Below are 19,082 nucleotides of genomic sequence, written 5' to 3' on the forward strand. Positions count from 1 at the left end.
ACAGCAGCAGCAGGCTTCATACTCGCAGCAGCAGCAACAATATACTCAGCATCAACACCAGTACCCCTATTCGCAGCAGCAGCAGCCCCCGTATCCTCATCCCAGGGAGCCTCGAGCCTACGATCCCACTGCCTACCAGGCCTACACCTCGATGCCCCCGCTCCCTCCTGATACCCAGCCCTTAGTGTCCGCTACCTACATCCCTGGTGCTGACTCGTTTGGTCCTGGAGTCGGCATACCACCCTTGCATGCTTCGCCACCTCCTCCACCTCCGTCCAATACCCCTAGTCGCTCTCAGAACCAGCAGCACTATCACACCGCCTACTCGCAACAACCCGCCACTCCCCAGTACCCGCTCGACCCTATGGATGATGGACGATGGCTTCAATACAACCAGTCTAATAACAATCAGTACAACTCGTATTACCAGCAGTCCCAGCCTATGCAGCAATTGCGCTCTCAGCAAAGTAGGGATTACCTTTCCAATGCACCTCCAACACCCTCGAACACCCGCCAGCAGGTAGTCGTCTTACCGGCTAGGGAGACGCAAGGACATTCTTCGCCTGCTCCAAACATGCTCTCTTTCGCCGATTCAAACTCCACGCCTGTCCCTCAGCCACGTGAGCAACCGCCTTCGGATATGCCTGCCTCGCCCCATGACCTTCAATGGCCGCTAGACCGTGTCGTTGCCTGGCTGGCCGACAATGGCTTTTCTGTCATCTGGCAAGAAGCTTTCAAACATCTCAATATTCAGGGCTCCCAATTCCTCGAGATTGGTCGTTCTCAGGGAAACAAGCCTAATGTTGCCTTTTTGCATAATCATGTCTATCCTCAGTTACAGAAAGAGTGTGCTAGTGCTGGTATAGTCTTGGACCAAGCCAGAGATCGAGAGGATGGTAAGAAAATCCGTAGGCTTATTCGCCGTATCGTCGAAACCGGAGGTGCTAGTGCAAACGGCGGCAGCTCATCAAGTCTACCATCCCGTCAACGGAGGGAGTCGTCGCAGTTTCCGCCCAGTGCCGATACAGACGGGGCTATCGAGAGCTCGCCTATGATGACTCGGCACGAGACGACTTTTGGTTCAACTCCCACCACTGCTGGTGGAGGCGAAGATAGTCCCGGTCTTCAGATGCCGAACTCTTTTGCTCAACGGCGATACTCGTCGCAACGGTCTGTCACCCTAGATTCGTTGAGCTTGATGAATAAGCAGCACGACAGTACGGATGGTCGAAGTACCTTTTCTCGTGACGCCCTCCGCGAAACTGACATACCACGACGACACAGTCCCAGCGTTTCGACGGAACTGACTGCGAGCTATGCGCAAACCACTTCCCATCTCCGGTCCGACTTTGGCCGGCCAGGATTTGAGTCGAGTCCACAGCACAGTCCCGCCATGCAACAAGCTCGTCCTGTGAATCTTCCTTCCACATCGGCGCATAATCGTTACTACAGCAACAATCATCACAGACTCAGTAGCAGTGATTACACAAACCCTAGTGGTCCAGCCTCTAGTCGTATCAGTACCACCAGCGATGCAAATCATGGCAAAACACCTCCTGTAGATGTTCGCAGACATGCTCAAGAAGGCTCTCGACCACCTCCGCCTACGGAGCTTACTTCAAGGAATAGCGCTGGAGAAGTGCCGAACAGCGCTACAGCAAGCGCGAAGGAACATAAGACAGGTTTTCTTCGTAACTTCATACGTCACAAGAAGAGTGAGAGGGACCACTCTCGTGACGATCATATGGAATCGCCCACTAGTCCAGCTTTACCCAGGCAACTGACTAAGTCGAGCCTAAATTCAAGCGAAACATCAATTGATAGGCCCTCTTCTCGTAGATCAGGGCACATGACAACCGAAGCAGAGAAGCCCCAACATATACCTGAACGGGGAAGGTCAGCAGCCCGAGAATCTGACAAGCGATATGCATTCGTCACACCTGATGGCTGGAACTACAGGCTGATTGACTTGACCGCGGTTACTACGTCCGAAGAAATGCGAGAGACAATTTGCTATAATCTGGGTATCCCAGAAACTCCCGATTTGACTATACATCAGACCTCACCTGGCAAAGAGCAACACGAAGAACCTTTGACCGATTCTTTGTTACTTGCTGCTCGTCACCACATCTCTGACTCCACAGGAAAGCTCAAACTCTTCGTGCGCTCGGCTGCTACCGAGTCCTCGCGAGATCGTATGGTATCTCCACTACGTGGTGTTTCTTTTTCTAAGCCGGTGGATCCACCGACATATGCTCGACTGACTAGAGACGACAAAACTGACATGTCTACTCTCAAGTCAAACGAGTCCACCTTGGTCCCTGGCAAGAAGCAATCAATACAAAACCTCGTTAGGGAGATGACTGGCGAGAACTTGCTTTCAGGTGGTCGCGATCTGCCTACTGATTTGTCTTCGCTTTCTGAGGCCGAGAGACTGGCAATTCTTGAGATCAAGGCGGAAGAGCATCGAAGAGAAACTACGCGTAAGCAACAGGCCTACCTCGAGGGCAGACAACAGCAGAGACTTCGTCTCGAGCACTCACGAGACCGACTTGGAAAAGATTTCTCACCAATCAGACGCAAGGACATAATCGATTTTGACCAGCGACGGAATTCACCCTATGAGGAGAGAAAGCTTCTCGAGCAGGAAAAGAAGATGGAACCTTTGATTCCACTTCGTAAAGCACCACCTCCTCCAGAGCCCAGCAGCACCCTTTCCAAAGCAGATTCACTCAGGAAGAGATCAGGGCCCATCTCGCGAACTAGCTGGTCTGATCGCGGTGATGCGTCGAAGAGGAGTTCAGCAGAAAGTCTCGATAGCAACAAGCGTAAAATGCGTGTTGGCTCTGGCATAGGCGCTGCGATCATCGGCGCCGGCAAGATGGGTGGTATGGTAGGCGCGCCCGGGACCCCTGCTTCTGCCAGAGAATCCGCCCAGAGTCCGCCTTCTGGCTACAACAGCGGCGTCCCACCGAAGGCTATGCAGACTCTTGGTATCAGTGGTACCGGTATGGGCGACAGCCGACAAAGCCTCGTCGGCGGCTCTCCTATCACGATGTCCAAGGGCGAAGTACCCTTCAAAATTCCTGCCTATCTTGAAGACAGTATCGAAGATAGTAGCGACGCGTCGAGAGGCAACAGCTTCTCACGACCAGCGCTTACGCTGCAGATGCCTAGCAAAGACAGGTCGTCAATCTCGCCGGCCAAAGACATTCAGAAACGCCCGAGCCCAGCTGTTAGTCCTACCACGGCACGCCCACAAAGTAGCTTGAGCCGCATGAGTAGTCGTCGAAGCTATGGTCCTAGCTTCCATCTGCCCAACGAGCCTGTATCATTCGACAGACCCTCCACAGCTACAATGGACGAAGAAGACGAAGATTCGGACTCGGACGATGGTCTTTTCGCCAGACCATTAACAAAGAAGGATTCAAACGAGAGTCTCTTTGCGATTCCATTGGCAAAGAAAGTCAATGCAAAGCAGTCGAAATCTTCTCTTGCACAAGATCAATCCGACAGCTCGAGTCAACAAGATCAAATGCTCAAAGCCAAGGCATCTCAACAAAACTTAAGATTCACTGCTTCTCCAGATCCTTTGGATGAGAGCGAGAGACCACATCCCGAATCTGCAGTATCAGCAGCTTGGTCAGCAGAATCTCCAGAAGACAGCACGAAATTCGGTCGTCGTGAGAGCTTCGCCAGTGATCTGTGGGCCAATCGTCCTCCTCCTGAGGCACTTGTGGAGCACCTTGACGAGTTCTTTCCCAACGTTGATCTCGATCAGCCAATGATTGAAGAAGAAGGTCTAGAAGGTCAAGCAAGCACTACAAACGACGCCTCGGGTGCACAACCCCCTCAGGCATCGCCAGCACCACGCGTAGAACCCAAGCCGGACCAGAGTTTTATGCCATTACCTGATCTAGACCTTGATAACGGTACTCTTGGAAGCGACGAATCGACTCTCAAAGAGGACTCTACACTGAAGCGTGGGAATATTGCTCCCTCGGTCGCTCAGAGGAACCTCCGAAAGTCCGGTGCACTGGGACGAACAAAGAGTATTCGTGAAGTTGTCAAGGGCGCGTACCAAATGCCTGCCCAGAAGTCGCCAAGTCCTTCCATTACTTCTTTCTCTTCCAGCCGGGCTCCTAGCGCTCAGATAAACCGCAGTACGCTCAATCGTATGAGTACTCTGAGGTACGGTGGTGGTGATATTGTGCGGCGCAAAAGTACGAAGATGTTTGGCGCTCGTATTGAACAGATCAAGCCACCTCGGGGCAGCCGTCTCATTCAGCTAGAGACCATACCTCAGGACAATTTCGCGATCCAGCATCCTCAGAGACAACCAACTTTCAAGTGGATGAAAGGTCAGCTCATCGGAAAAGGTACATTCGGTCGCGTCTATCTCGGTATGAATACCACGACCGGTGAACTTCTGGCTGTCAAGCAAGTCGAAGTCAACCCTAAGACATCTAACGCAGATCCGCAAAAGATTCGCGAGATGGTGAAGGCTCTCGACTCCGAGATTGACACGATGCAGCACTTAGATCACATGAATATCGTTCAATATCTCGGTTGTGAGCGCAAAGAATACTCCATTAGTATTTTTCTCGAGTACATCTCCGGTGGCAGTATCGGAAGCTGCTTGCGTAAACACGGCAAATTCGAAGAGTCGGTTGTCAGCAGCCTGACACGACAAACACTTGATGGACTAGCGTACCTTCATCGCGAAGGTATTTTGCACCGCGACCTCAAAGCTGACAACATACTTCTTGATCTTGATGGTACTTGCAAGATCTCTGACTTTGGTATCTCCAAGCGCAGCCCCAACCCTTACAACAACGACATTACCAACAGCATGCAAGGCAGTGTCTTCTGGATGGCGCCCGAGGTCATCCGCGCTCAGTCACAAGGAAGCGCCTCCAACGGCAGTACCGAGTCTCAAGGCTACAGCGCAAAGGTCGATATCTGGTCTTTGGGCTGTGTGGTCTTGGAGATGTTTGCTGGTCGTCGTCCTTGGAGCAAAGAAGAAGCTATTGGTGCCATCTTCAAGCTTGGCAGTCTCAACCAAGCTCCACCAATTCCTGAAGATGTTAGCAGCGTCGTCGGTCCTGCTGCTTTGAGCTTCATGTATGACTGTTTCACAATTGATCCGGCGGATCGACCTACTGCTGAGACGTTACTCCGCGCACCTTTCTGCTTCCACGATTTACACTACAACTTCTTCGACACCGAGCTGTACGCTAAGATTCAGGGGGCCTTTGGACCTTGAGCTCTGGAATCTTCTTCACCAAATGTTACAATCTTCTAATACTTTGCATTTGCGTCTTTGTTCGCATGTTATACTCCCTTTCTTGTCTGATACCCATTGAGATTCTGCTTAATTCTGTTTGGCGATTGTTTGTGTAGTTCGATCGTGGAGGATCTCGACGAGGTTAATAGACTTTTTGAATGTATCATGTCTCTCCATTGTCGCACTACTTTCTCTTTGGCCCTACTGCATCAAGTCATGTGTATCATCATCAACTTCCACCTGTTCCGGAGTACCTGCTCGCTCTTTCTTGAGACATGGACCCGGCAGTCTTCCTTCGATGTGCCTGGCTGGAGACTTGGGTGGCGTCTCCGTGCGTAGAGCTCTCTGACACATGTGTAGCTGTGGAAATGCAGGATGATTTTCAGATTCAAGTTGAACGTGGTGGAAGTGCAGTGATCGGACGTTCTCCATGGACAATGTCGACCAAGATGAATTTGACTGTGCATTTCTACAGCGCTGTTATTCCTTGTCGCTGTCGTTGAGCAGACAGTATTCACAAAGGAAAACCGCGGGCTGGAAATGAATGTCAAGAATAATCGTGTATTCACTTGTTGCTCACTCGTGCCACGATTCTTCTCCATTATTTTCTATTTTCGCTTTCACTCACGCTCGCCGAGACTTGCCTTGGATTGTTTGCGCCATGCCAAATCCGTCCTTAGCGCCGCGCACGGACACTGTCTCGCTTACATCAACCATCCATCATGTCTACCATCAAGGTCGACCTCTCCGCTCCCATCTACCCTTCCGACGGCACCGGTATAGTGCCTAACAAGCCCAACGAGCGCGTAGAGCCAGATGACGAGATCCTCCGCGCGCTCAGTCATGCGCTAAACCGCAAGATGCGTGAGGCCGCCAAGGCCGGCATTATCGCTCTGCGTGACGAACTCGGTAAGACTAGATAGGCTTTTACGCTGTGTATATATGTATAGCTAACTAGTGTGTCACTTATAGGTACTGCCGAGTACGATTTCGTGGGTAATCTGCCTTCCGGCTATACCTACGTTAGAAGAGGCCGGGCAGCCCCCGATACCCGTCGCGATATCCGTATCTACGGACATCCTTCGGGTGGGTTCTTTGAATCTGGGGCTAAGTTTATGCCTCATGTCGTCGCTATGATGATGCTTTACCCTTCTTACTGTTGCTGCAAGTTGTGTGAGCAGATGAGAGCTATAGACGCTAGAGCCTAGAGCTGGTGACGACGACGACGACAATGACAATGACGACGACGATATAAGCAAGAGTCATTAGAGTATAGACCGGGGTTCGAGGGGTCGCATGGGGGTACGGGCGCTCCACAGGAGATAATTAGGTTATTTTGCTCGTAACAAAATGATTTGACAATCTCGTATCTGCATCTCATCGTCTACGTGCTCCCTAATCGTGACAACAGCTTAAAAGCTCAGTACCCAAGCATCGTCCAAGCGCTGATTATCCCCTGCTAGACCTCCTTGTACTATGATGCTTTCCTTGCCCTCAAATGTTGCAATGTCAGCAGCGAACCAGCCTCTAGCTTGCGGCTCTTGTCCGCCATCCTCTACCACAACCTTACTCCATTCCTTAGTCTCGATATCGAAGGCCCAAGTGTCAGGTAGCATGTTTCCAGCGCCAGCATGTCCTAAAGAGCTAGGATCGCTTTCTCCAAACGCTGTGGCTAGGGAGGGTCTACCGTGGACTTTGAGGGCTAGAAGACTGCCTACGCTTCTGCAGCCTGGTCCTTGTTCGCCATCAGGAGTAAAGGTATGGGTACTCCAGGCATTCAAACCAATATCGTAGATGTCGATTTTTCCGCCCAGTTCGTGGTTGCCGTCGAAGCCTCCCATGCGGTATAGTTTTCCGTCTGCGAATGTGATTGAAGTGCCGCCTCTTGAAGGACCAGGTGCCGAAGTTAGTTCCGTCCATATCCTGTCATGAACATTGAAAGACCAGAGATCGGAAAGTCGGCCAGAGGTAGGACACCCTGCGTGTACATATAGGGTGCTGTTTCCATCAGAAGTCATACAATGATAACTTCTAGGCTCCGGAACAGGCTCAGAGGTGTTGGCAGGGGACACAACATGCCAGCCCACGCCATCAGCATCCGAGAAGCAGAACTGCCAGAGATTACCTTGTTCATCGACCGGTGACATATCTACGCCACCACGACCTGAGAAGTAGTAGATTTTGCCATTGACAACTGTGCTAGCCGTGCCTACACGAGCTGAAGGCAGACCACCAGCGTTCTCTGGAGTAGTACTCGGGCTATTGCCATATGTCTGCAGCGAAGCTTTGTGTCGGGGCTGTTGAGAAGACGATGCAAGATTCAGGATCTGAACATCATCGTCGCGGGGCTCGCGGGGAAGGAGCTCGCCTCCAAAGATCAACGCGCGACTGCCGAGGGTGGAGAGGGTTTGGGATGAACGTTGGAGAGATTGAGCTTTGTGGACGAGTGTCCAGGTTCCTGCGATGGTTGACATGATCTTGATTGTTGGGCTTACTTGTTTACAGAAAGTACGATGATATGATTATATGGGGAACCGGGTGGAACGTCATTGCCGCGGCATTTTTGGATCACCTTGATGGTTGGGGCTCGGGTTGGGGAAGGCGTGGTATTTGAGACTTTGTGCAGATCACATGCACGATATCATGCATATATCTGCTTTTCAGAGCATAATTCTTGCACAATACCTGGGATGATAGATAACAGCACGATAAGACTCGTTGCCATCATTCGTTCACAAATCTTCCATCGAGATGTGAGTTCATAGCTGACATGGAAGGGACACGAGTCTTCATCGGGTCTGTTATCCACTCACGCTCCCTGAATTACCTGGAAATCATCGATGACGCGCTTGTCGTTGTACGCGATGGACGTATCATCACGTTAGACAAAGCAGACCGCGAACAGGAGATACTACAATCACCAGAAGCTATCAACTGCGAGATCCATCGACTTCCACATGGAGACTTCCTCATTCCAGGTTTCATCGACACTCATAACCACGCTCCACAATGGATGCAGCGAGGCCTTGGTCAAGGTATGCATATCCTTGACTGGCTCGATAAAATCACCTTTCCGAACGAAGCCAAGTTTGAAGACCCAGCTTATGCACAGCGAGTCTACGCCTCATGTGTTGCTGGTTTCCTTCGCCAGGGAATCACTACTGCTAGTTACTACAGTTCTCGCCATGCACCGGCGACCAAGATACTTGCAGATGAATGCCTACGCCAAGGTCAAAGAGCTTTAATCGGCAAATGCAACATGAACCGCAATGCACCAGACTATTACCGTGACGAGTCTGTTGAAGCTTCTGTCCAAGAGACGGAAGACTGCATCGCTCACGTACAATCCATCGACCCCACTGGCGAATTGGTCCGCTACGTCGTCACTCCTAGATTCGCTATCACTTGCGATGACGAATTGCTATCTCTTCTAGGCTCCATTGCAAAACGGGACAACTTATCCATACAAACTCACTTCAATGAAGCAAAACAGGAGATGAAAGCAACTTCCCAGCTTTTCCCTGCTTTCAAGTGCGAAGCTGATCTGTACGAACACTTTGGCCTTCTCAATGATCGCTCTATCATGGCACATTGCTGCTTCATGAGTGATTATGAGCTTGAAAAATTTGCAGCTCTCGATGTTGGTGTCGCACATTGTCCCATCGCAAACATGACGGTGGGAGGTGGCTTCATGACAGCGCCTATACGTGCCTTTCTGGACAAAGGCATCAAAGTTGGACTGGGCACTGATAGTGGTGGTGGATTTTCGTCCAGTATCCTAGATGCTATGCGACAAGCTCTCATTGCTTCGAATGCTCGAGAGGTGGCCACAAAAGGCACCGACGAGGGACTTTCGCTCGAGGAACTGTTCTACATGGCTACCTTGGGCGGGGCAAGGGTATGCAGATTCGATCACAAAGTCGGAAATTTTGAAATTGGCAAGGAGTTTGATGCGCTGTGGGTCTCGGGCAATGTCTCAGGCGTCATGGCGCCATGTGAGTCCGAAGACAGCACACGTACAGTGTTCGAGAAATTTCTTATGACTGGCGACGACCGAAACATTCAGAAGGTATACGTTCGAGGTGTGCAAATCAAATAGGTTATGGCTAGTCTGAGTACTCGTATCTCCTTCCAATTTACAACATCAACACCATATCGAGCAAGCGAACCACGAGCGTTGACCTTCACATACCCCCTGCCTCAGCTCCCTCACAGCCCACCACCGCTTTACCAACAAGCGGGGTGGTCCAGCGGCACCGCGCTCTAACTCGCGTCTGGCAACTTTCCCACACGCCAAGGTCATCGGACCGATCTTCGTCATCTGCCCCTTGACCTTTCCAGAGCCTTTGACGCTCTCACCCCCTTCGACAACTGAAACGAAACCAGTGAGCTGGTGGCTTTCTCCCCGCTACTGGCGGGCGATTTGTTTTTGGTCCTCAAGTTTTATATCACTCTCTTGTTACTCAGTTACGCGGCTCGGTCTTGCTTGGGTCTTTACGATCGCTTTAGTTGCCATGTACTGTAAACAATGTGTTTGTTGCTTGTATTGAAATATGTAATGTGTCTTTTGATGTCATTTTCGGCATAACTTCTATCTATAATTTCGCCAGTGCTGTGCTCGTCTTTTGTTCCACCCATGCTGTGATCCTCGCGACCAACGCCTCTACTTCAACTCTAGTATTGCCAGCATGTAAGCAGACTCGAATACGCTCAGATCCTAGCGGCACAGTCGGTGGCACGATTGGTCGAACTACAAAATTCTTCTCCTGACAGAACTTAGCTAGACCGCGAGGGTCTGAACTGAGTACTGAGAAAATCGGCGATGGTGGACATTCCTCGAGCACTTGAAGGAGGTGACGTTGATACTGTGGTAAGCTCGATGTGAGAGCAAACAATCGTTCGTGTAATAGGCTAATCAGGTCGAACAGATGTGTGGCCAGTGCGGTTGTGTTGTCGGTGGAGAGGAAGGTGTATGCAGCTCTAATGGCTGCTAGTGCTGGGAAAGATAAGAAAGTGGTATAGATCAGTGGTCGTGCGTAATTGATGAGGTAATGCTTGATCAACGGACTGCAAAGGATGATAGCTGGGGCATCTCATTAGCAAGAGTGGCAACGAAATCTGGTGACAAAAGAGACTTACCACCGTTACAAGCCATCGCCTTGCCGAAGGTATGCAATCGAATAGTAATTTTGTCCTCCAGCCCAAGGGCTGAGACTAGGCCTCTACCTTGTGGACCCAATACGCCTGTAGAGTGTGCCTCATCCACGATGATGTGTCCGTTGCCGTTAGGCAGTAGCTCAGTCACTGCCTCGACAATCTCCCCCAAGGGTGCAACGTCTCCATCCATACTATAGATTGCTTCCACCGCGATGAAGATGCTACGTCGACCCAATCTGAACTTTTCATCCGAGTCGATGCATCTCTTCAACACAGCCCGCAGATCCGTAACCGAGTTGTGCATGAACGCGAAATTCGCTCCAGCACGACTCGCCCTCATGCCATCATGCACACTAGCATGTATATAGCTGTCATACACCACAATATCACCAGGCTGTGGCAAAACAGAAAACAAACCAGCATTCGCGTCAAAGCCAGAGTTACACAGCAAGCCATCTTCCGCACCATGAAACGCTGCTATATCCCTCTCCAATGCCTCTGCATAACTGCTATTGCCATCAAGAAGACGTGAGCCACCACTGCCAAGAGGAAAATCCGGTCGAGCGGCTAGTTCTCCAAGGTAAAGCTTCCGAAGTGCTGAGGAGCTGGAAAGTGAGAGAAAATCATTTGAGCTGAAGTCAATGGCGTTGGAAGCTGGAAGAGTCAAGTTGCGAAGTGTCGAAGCTTGTCGCCGCCGTGCAAGTGCATGGGCAAGGTTGGTTTCCAGATGAGATCGCTGTGGAGCTGATCCAGCAGACCGGTCCTGAATTGCTTTTTTCTCCATATCCATAGCTGATGGCGATAACAATTTTGAAAATCGTTGGTCACAATTGTTGTTTCCCCAATGTGTTTGATCGAATTGGTGGATGATATTCCGGAGAAAAGACGTTCCTGAGCTCCAAGTGCTAGCAACGATAAAAGAAAGAGCGACTCCAAAGAATGTGTATGATCATGAAAAGAAAGTGTTTGTTTTTGACTCAATCATGCCGTCAATCGTCCCTGCCAAAACGATGAGTCGTGTGTTTCCTCACCCGCGAAGGTGGTTGGGCTTGAGGCTCAATGGAAGCCTCGGCCCGATCGATGGATTTTTGCTTCTCCGAAGACGGCACCCCGGCTCTCCGAGTACATGGTCGCAGCTTCTTATGGTACATCTGAGCGGGCATGGGGGATATCATTGCAAGGGGTGGACGTTGTGGCCTGTTCGGTTCCAGTGACTGATAAGAACGAACTTCACATCTACCATCAACAATAGGAAGATCACATCACAAATTATCTATGTATCAAGCGACAAAAAAGACTGTTCGATCTAGAATGCATTCTGTGTAATTCTCATATCGTGACCTCATGAATGTATAATATGTAAGGCAATAGTAGCCAGAAGTCGCTCCCGAAGCAAAACACCTAGAAGATGCAGGAGCAAGAAGTAAAGCAATACCAGAGAACCCCAGCTCCAACCCCAATACACCAGCTCAGTGCAGTAAAGAAAGCAATGACAGATACGAAACATGCACTCAAAGCGGCATCATGCCAATTCCACTAGAAGTGCCACCGCCACCTCCTCCCTTCTTGGAAGAACCTCCTCCGCCAGCACCACCATTGTACGCGTACTTGGTAGCAATACTACCCTGTTTCTTCGCGGCTGGTGCGCGTTTCTTGGCCGCTCCTCCGCCAGCGCCAGCCTTTTGGGGATAACTCGATCTACGAGCAGCGGACTTCTTGCCACCCCATTTGTTACCACTTCCGCTCTCGGGTCGAGCACGCTTGTTTACTGGAGGTACAGATGCTCGAGGTGCTGCTTGTGATTGCGTGAACCTGGCATTGAAAGCCTCGACCTCGCGATTGGGCTTGAACCACGCGGATTGTTTCTCTTGACTTCCAGCTTCGGGCTCGGAGCTGAATCCTCCGTCGTATGCGAATTCATCGTCATCATCATCATTATCTTCGTCACTATTGATGTAGATGACGGTGGCATGATTCGGATCGTATGGAACGTCCTCGGGACCCTGCATCATCGAGTCTAGCTGTTTCTTGTAGTGTGCGATCAGGGGCAGCAGATTCATGCCATGACAATCGACCTTGCTAGGGTCGATCCCTCTGATCTTTTTCATGGCTTCTAGATTTTTGGGAAAGACTACAGCCATCTCTCGTAGCATGGTGTCAGAGAAGGGTTGTTGACGCAATTTTTTCTTCTTCATAAGCTCGTGTATCTGCTCTTTGGCTTGTTCAACGAACATTGCGAGCACATCCTGGTGAACGTCTTCCAGGCTGTCCATGGCTTCGTCGTTGGTAATTGGAGGACCTAGTTCCCTTTGGTTGCGAGAATGGGCCTTTGAGCCTGTTCGAAGAGGCTCAAAGGTATCATCGTCATCGGATTCAGCATAGTCCTCATCCTCATCGGGATCATCAACAATACATGTGTCCCGCTCATAGCCATTGTGAGTCATACCGCCACGCTTACGGCTTGGTCCTGCTTGGTCTGGTGATGAGATGTTCGTGGAGGGGTACTGTTGCTTTTTCTTTGCCGCCTTAGAGGCTTTGACACCAGTACCATTAGTGGCCTGCAGCTTGCGCTTCTTGGCTTTGCCGCCTGCTGCTGAGACATGTAGCATCAGCCTCTGTTTGCCAGGTCCACGTCCAAACATATGTCTCTTCGGGCCGAGACCAACGTATTGGTTGGCAAACTTCATCTTGTTGAAGACCGAAAACTCACGGATGACATCCTCGGCTATGAGAAGGCCAAACAGACGATCAATATTCTCTCGATCAAGGTGTTTACCTGCACCAAAGTTCTCAGCTTCTTTGTCTTCGGGGTTGATGTTACGACCAGTGCCTCGGAAGAGATCGAGACACTGGTGAAGAGTCACGTTGCGACTCGACGCTATTTCCTTGACGAGGCTAACAGCAGCAAGGCCGAGGTCGGTATAATCCTCTTCAACCAATTCTTCTGTCGCGTTGCAATTGTCGCATTTGTTGTTGCAGTCTTCTTTCGAGAAGTTCTCGGCGAAGTAAGCTAGGACCTGGACACGACGACAGTCGGTCTTGTTCAGACAGAATTGGGCGACCCTCCGGAGCATGTCGTGTTGACGATCCTTTTGTTCTTTGCTACCACTCTCGTTATCGTCGATCATCTTTCGCAGCGTAAACAGGTCATGCGTGCCGTAGAATAGATAGCAATCTGACGAAGCACCGTCACGTCCAGCACGACCGGTCTCCTGGTAGTAGCCCTCAAGACTTTTGGGGATGGTGTGGTGAATGACGAAGCGGACATCCGGCTTGTCGATACCCATTCCAAAAGCTATGGTTGCCACGATCACTTTGATATCTCCTCTCTGCCAGTCCCTCTGGACCTGGCTCTTTTGCTCAGGTTCCATGCCCGCATGGTAATGGTGGGCCTGGATTCGGCGTTTGCAGAGTTCTTCAGCAACATCCTCACACTGCTTCCTGGAAAGGCAATAAATGATGCCACATTTGTTTTTGTGGTCGCCCTCGATGATCTCCTGGATTCTGTCGAGCAGCACTGACTTCTTGGGCTTGGTCTCAACATTGTACCGGAGGTTTGGGCGGTTGAAGCTTTGGGAGAAGACTTCACATCCATTGATACCCAGGTTGCCGATGGTGTCGACCTTGACATTCTCAGTGGCTGTGGCTGTGAGAGCCATGATAGGCACGCCAGGGTATTCGGTCAAGACCATACCAAGCTCTTTGTAATCTGGACGGAAATCATGTCCCCATTGACTGACGCAGTGAGCCTCGTCAATGACAATTCTTGCAAGCTTTCCTCTTCGGTGAAGATCCTTGAAGGCTGTCTTCATCATACCACTCTTGTTCAGCATTTCTGGTGTGACGTAGAGCAACTGAACGAAGTCCTGGACATTCGGCCTGGTGAAGGTGCTTGTTATCTCTCTACGTTCATCCATCGTCGTGCTACCAGTGAGCGCAAACGCCTGGATCTGGTTTGCTCTCAAGTGTGAGACTTGATCCTCCATCAGACTGAGCAGTGGAGACACCACAACCGTAACGCCAGATGTCTTTCCTTTCTTGACGATCGCAGGTAACTGATAGCAAAGAGATTTACCACCTCCTGTTGGCATGAGCACGAAGACGTGTCTACCAGCGAGTGTTGCATTGATAGCATTGGCTTGATTGAGGCGGAATCCTTGTAGCTTGAACACCTTTATTAGAGCAGACTTGACTGATTTAGTCCATGGGAAGTCTCCAAGCTCCTCGTCGAGTGTCTTGGGTCGCTTCACAGGGGTAGCCTTCTTTGGACGCGATTTGGTGGTATTTGAGACCTGGTTGGATGTTGGGAAGTTGTTGGAAGGACGGGATGAGCCATGGAAGGTTAAATGGTCCTCGAATTCGGTTGCGATTTTTATCAGGTCCTCATCATCACCAAACTCATCATCAAAGTCTTCTTCGTCGGCAGCTTGCGCAGGAGGAGTGCCCATGATGTTGCTGAACAGACTTTCATCTTCTTCCTCGAACTCGTCGAACTCATCAGGCACGCCGTAGTTCTCCTTATCACTGTGTCTATGAGAGGTTACAAAATCTCTGTTTGCAACCGCTGGCTTGTCTGAGTTCTGGCGGCTCACAGAGGTGATGTTCTTCGGCTTGGAAGGGGACAGAGGAGGGTTATGGCCATTGTAAGCGTAGGCATTTCTTGTTGGAAAGTGACGAGGTGGGCTGATCTCCATCACGCTAGGATCTTCCACCTCTGATTCGGGCTTGATTCTCCTCGCTGGCTTAGGCGGGGTGTCCTCGACACCGGTGAATGCGTCTGTGTTTCTGCCACGAGGAAGTTGGGTTTGGTCAATTCGCTCAGGACCAGGGCTTCTCAGAACCTCAGTCTTTGCTCTGGGCGCAGCCTGAGTTGATTTAACAGTGACAGGAGCTGGTCGTTTGAAGGTAGACATTAGACCAGCAGACTCGAGACTTTGGAGAAGAGGTAGGATATCGGTATGTGTATCACGAATGCGCTGTTTGAGTTGCTTCATTTCCTGTTGTTCTTTGGTCGGCTTTTGTCTGGCGAGTAGGGCTTTCCTCACAAGGCCCGACATGTTCTTCATCTCAAAGTCCAGCGAGTCAAGTTGGTCCTTGAAGTTCTTCAAACTCTTGAGTGTTTCTTCGATCGCGCCTGCCTGTTCGTATGCTTCAGATACATCGGCCGGAACTTCGTCGAGGTCGAGGGATTCCATAGCAGCCATGTAGTTGTCGGTAGCTTGAGCATGACGGTCGTCGGCCTCGGCCAACTTTGACTCGAAGTCTTCTTGCGTCCATGACAGGAACTTGTTGATCAGAGCGTCTTCGCTTGAAGAAAGCGGAGCGAGACCAGGAGATTGTGATGCAAAAGCCGGAGACTCGACAACGCGACTCAGCGCGGGTGTTCGTAGTGGTTTCCGTGGTGACGTTGAAGGTTGCTTCGGCTTCAAATGAGATGGCAGATGTGGCTCGGGCATGTTCTCGTGGACGTCTCCCATGTCTTCGTCTTCGCTGTCCAAAATCTGACGCTTGACTCGTCGTTCTTGAGGTGGAGGGCCAATGGTAGAACTGGAAGATGGGACGGGCGCTTGCACAGGGCGCTTAGCGGGTGATTGAGCGACGGTGGAGTATGGAGGAGGTGGACCGATCGGTTCATCGTCTACAAGATCATCGATTGACATGAAGCTGTCGTCATCATCATCCTCGGATTGCTGGATTGTGTCTAGACGAGGAGCTTTCGAGGTTGACCGGGTAAATGTGTCGGACCTGTGTTCATCACTCTTTCTCTTCTGGCCTGTCAATCGCGACAAGAGTCGACTCGGCGTGGGCAAAGGGTCTTCTGTCAGATCGAGAGTATCGACCTTCGAGGGCAATGCGGGCATGGTGCGGGCCATGCTAATGGCAGGCACGGCGTTTCGCGGAGCTGGTGACTGAGCGTACGTGCTGATGCTCCTCGTGAAGTTTGGAGCGGCCGGTCTCGTCGAGGATTGGGAAGATCTTTCTGGCAAGGCGATTGGAACAGGCTTGGTAGGAGAGGAAGAGGCAGCGGCTCTCAACCTTGCCATGTTCGCACTGGGCTCGCCACGCGGGGGTGGATTCGTTGTTTCTCGCTCTGTTGCAGTATTTTTGACAGCTGGACGCGCCGCTGAATTCGCTGATGGTGTCGGTAGTGGATTGGCATTCCTAGGTATGCTTTGCGAAAGCTGTGTCTGCGATGAAGGTCCAAAGGATGTCGGTGCTGGCGGTAGCGAAGGCGAATGTTTGGGAATACACGGTTTCTCCTGTAGCAACCATCCAAGCTGCTCGCGGAGGTTGTTCTTAGTCATTGAGCATCACGAGTGCTGCTGTCGTCAATTTTGCTCCTTCGACGTGGACTGCTCGCTATCTCTAGGCGGCGCCTGCGGCTTTCCCAATCAATTAATTCCTTGTCGAAGCTCGACGGACGCGACTGCCCGCGACGTGTAACGCGAGCTGGATCAGGCGATCTCTTGGCATTGTTGCCTGAGTTCGTCGCTCCTACCACCCTGTTCATGGTTTGTTCTTGACACTCTATCGGCCCTCTTGGTCGCCCCGATAGTACAGCTCAGGTGGAAGATCTAGGCAATGGTATTCTGGAGCTCCTCGTTTTTCCGAAATCTGATTCGAAGGTCTGGCGCTCTTGCAATGCTCATTTCGCTTACACGATCCTTCCTACGTGAAGCGAGTGGCTTAAGCGACTATGTACACGACACTTCCGATCATCCCTTCCCGGCCAACAAACCAGCTGTCTCAATACGAAAGTCATGAATGCAAACATGTCGGCAATGCCATCGCATGTCTTGCCATCTGCTGCAAAACTCTCACATGCTTTGGGAAGTCTGCACAGGCAAGTGCCCTTGACTGGCACTGGTCTCGAGTCGGTTCAACGACACCTATCAGAAGATGTGGCCCCAGCCTTCAATGCAGGCAGTCAGTCTTCCCGCTACTATGGCTTTGTCACAGGAGGCGCTACTCCTGCTGCCGTCTTCGCCGACAACATGGTCACCGAGTACGACCAGAATGTCCAAGTTCATCTTCCAAACGAGACGATAGCCACAGATGTCGAGGCTGCTTCTTTGGACATGATCTGCGACCTCTTAGGCTTTTGGGTATGTTTTCTGAGGCATACAAATCCGTATACATGGTAGACTGATTCTCAGTGAATAATGATGTCCATCGTATCTGCTTCTAGAGTTATGCTGACCAGTCCATATATTGTAGAACAAAGACTTTCCTCATCGTACTTATACTACTGGCGCGACAGCAAGTAATATTATCGGTCTCGCATGCGGCCGCGAGTATGTCATCTCGGCTGCTGCAGCTCGTAACGGCACGATCGCAAATGTGTCATCAATGGGTCTCATAGCTGCTATGCGAGTTGCTGAGCTTGACGACATACAAGTCTTGACTTCTGTCCCTCACAGCTCGCTCCGCAAAGCTGCTTCGATTACTGGTCTGGGCCACGATAGTGTCAGAGATGTAGGCAGGGCTTCTGAGCCACATCTGTTCGATTCTGCTGCACTGAAAAAAGCCCTCGAGACACCCAGGACTGCCTCGATCATTGTGGTGTCTTGCTCTGAAGTCAACAGCGGTCTTTTTGCAACATCGGAGGACGACATGACGAATCTAGTCGATCTGGCGAAGAAGTACGGAGCTTGGATACACGTCGATGCAGCCTTTGGTCTGCTAGCGCGTATTCTTCCCGACGACAATTCGGACTACAAGACCCTGAAATCTGGCGTCAAGGGCCTCGAATACGCCGACTCAATTGCCGCAGATGCGCATAAACTATTTAACGTGCCCTATGACTGCGGTATCCTCCTCTCTCGACATCTCGATATCGGCACAGCAGTATTCCAAAACCCAGGTGCACCCTATCTGAATGCAGCCGCTGGTTCTGTTCCCTCGCCTCTGAACATTGGTATTGAGAACTCAAGACGCTTTAGAGCTTTGCCCGTCTACGCGAACCTCGTCGCCTATGGACGTGAAGGCTTTGTCGACATGCTTGAACGCCAAATTGCACTCGCTCGAATCATTGCAGCTCACATGATTGACAGCGATGATTATGAGCTTCTTCCTCTCGTATCTGGAGGTGCTACGAAAGAAGAGTTGCTACAAAGAGTGTATATCATTGTCTTGTTCAGAGCCAAGCAGGAAGCGCTGAATATAGAGTTGGTCAAGAAAATAAATGCCTCGAGGAAGATCTATGTTTCTGGTACAAAGTGGGGAGGTCAGCCGGCTTGCAGGTTTGCCATTTCGAACTGGCAGGCAAGTATTGATAAAGATTGGAGTACAGTCAAGGAGGTCCTGGATAGCGTGGTTAACGATGCTACAGTCAGTGAAGCATAGAATACGCAGGAGCTTCAGCAGAACGACATAGAATCTTGTCTCAAAGAAAAAGACGCCTGCTGTGTATCTGCTTCATGCCACAGTAAACCAACTCCATCGGTCATCGTCCATCTCGACATTCTCTTTCTCCACAATACGCGTGAATTCATCACACGCCCTTGTTTCATCTCATGCATCACTTCTCTCATAAACAACGCACTCAAGCCCTCCACCACCACCCCTCCCTCTTCTTTCCCCTTTCAAACTCCCTATCCACCTGATAGCCCGGACGGTTTCCACCACTGCCGCCACT

At 50.8% G+C, this 19,082-nt stretch overlaps 7 protein-coding genes across 7 annotated transcripts; 4 read left to right on the forward strand and 3 right to left on the reverse strand.

Moving 5' to 3' along the window:
• Positions 1 to 4,405: 4,405 nt before the first annotated feature.
• AUEXF2481DRAFT_47569 (uncharacterized protein) lies at positions 4,406 to 5,266 on the forward strand (the record flags this gene model as incomplete). Its single annotated transcript, XM_013486645.1, has 1 exon — positions 4,406 to 5,266. The coding sequence occupies one exon, from the start codon at positions 4,406 to 4,408 to the stop codon at positions 5,264 to 5,266; it is 861 nt and encodes a 286-aa protein (XP_013342099.1).
• Positions 5,267 to 6,009: 743 nt separating this feature from the next.
• On the forward strand, positions 6,010 to 6,495 carry AUEXF2481DRAFT_31202 (uncharacterized protein; the record flags this gene model as incomplete). Its single annotated transcript, XM_013486572.1, has 2 exons — positions 6,010 to 6,196; positions 6,260 to 6,495. The coding sequence occupies 2 exons, from the start codon at positions 6,010 to 6,012 to the stop codon at positions 6,493 to 6,495; spliced, it is 423 nt and encodes a 140-aa protein (XP_013342026.1).
• Positions 6,496 to 6,699: 204 nt separating this feature from the next.
• Positions 6,700 to 7,761, reverse strand: AUEXF2481DRAFT_67350 (uncharacterized protein; the record flags this gene model as incomplete). Its single annotated transcript, XM_013486657.1, has 2 exons — positions 6,700 to 7,527; positions 7,621 to 7,761. 2 exons carry the CDS (start codon positions 7,759 to 7,761, stop codon positions 6,700 to 6,702), a joined length of 969 nt encoding a protein of 322 aa, XP_013342111.1.
• Positions 7,762 to 8,057: 296 nt separating this feature from the next.
• On the forward strand, positions 8,058 to 9,386 carry AUEXF2481DRAFT_67395 (uncharacterized protein; the record flags this gene model as incomplete). Its single annotated transcript, XM_013486660.1, has 1 exon — positions 8,058 to 9,386. One exon carries the CDS (start codon positions 8,058 to 8,060, stop codon positions 9,384 to 9,386), a length of 1,329 nt encoding a protein of 442 aa, XP_013342114.1.
• A 496-nt stretch (positions 9,387 to 9,882) lies between these two features.
• On the reverse strand, positions 9,883 to 11,228 carry AUEXF2481DRAFT_67327 (uncharacterized protein; the record flags this gene model as incomplete). Its single annotated transcript, XM_013486653.1, has 2 exons — positions 9,883 to 10,379; positions 10,427 to 11,228. The coding sequence occupies 2 exons, from the start codon at positions 11,226 to 11,228 to the stop codon at positions 9,883 to 9,885; spliced, it is 1,299 nt and encodes a 432-aa protein (XP_013342107.1).
• Positions 11,229 to 11,739: 511 nt separating this feature from the next.
• AUEXF2481DRAFT_41866 (uncharacterized protein) lies at positions 11,740 to 16,828 on the reverse strand. Its single transcript, XM_013486626.1, has one exon. It carries the CDS (start codon positions 16,747 to 16,749, stop codon positions 11,956 to 11,958), a length of 4,794 nt encoding a protein of 1,597 aa, XP_013342080.1. The 5' UTR covers positions 16,750 to 16,828; the 3' UTR covers positions 11,740 to 11,955.
• Positions 16,829 to 17,217: 389 nt separating this feature from the next.
• Positions 17,218 to 18,790, forward strand: AUEXF2481DRAFT_6708 (uncharacterized protein; the record flags this gene model as incomplete). The annotated part of the gene is made up of 2 exons (XM_013486527.1): positions 17,218 to 17,550; positions 17,663 to 18,790. The coding sequence occupies 2 exons, from the start codon at positions 17,218 to 17,220 to the stop codon at positions 18,788 to 18,790; spliced, it is 1,461 nt and encodes a 486-aa protein (XP_013341981.1).
• Between the last annotated feature and the right edge of the window lie 292 nt (positions 18,791 to 19,082).

Source organism: Aureobasidium subglaciale, assembly GCF_000721755.1.
Source record: "Aureobasidium subglaciale EXF-2481 unplaced genomic scaffold scaffold_16, whole genome shotgun sequence".
NCBI lineage: Eukaryota > Fungi > Ascomycota > Dothideomycetes > Dothideales > Saccotheciaceae > Aureobasidium > Aureobasidium subglaciale.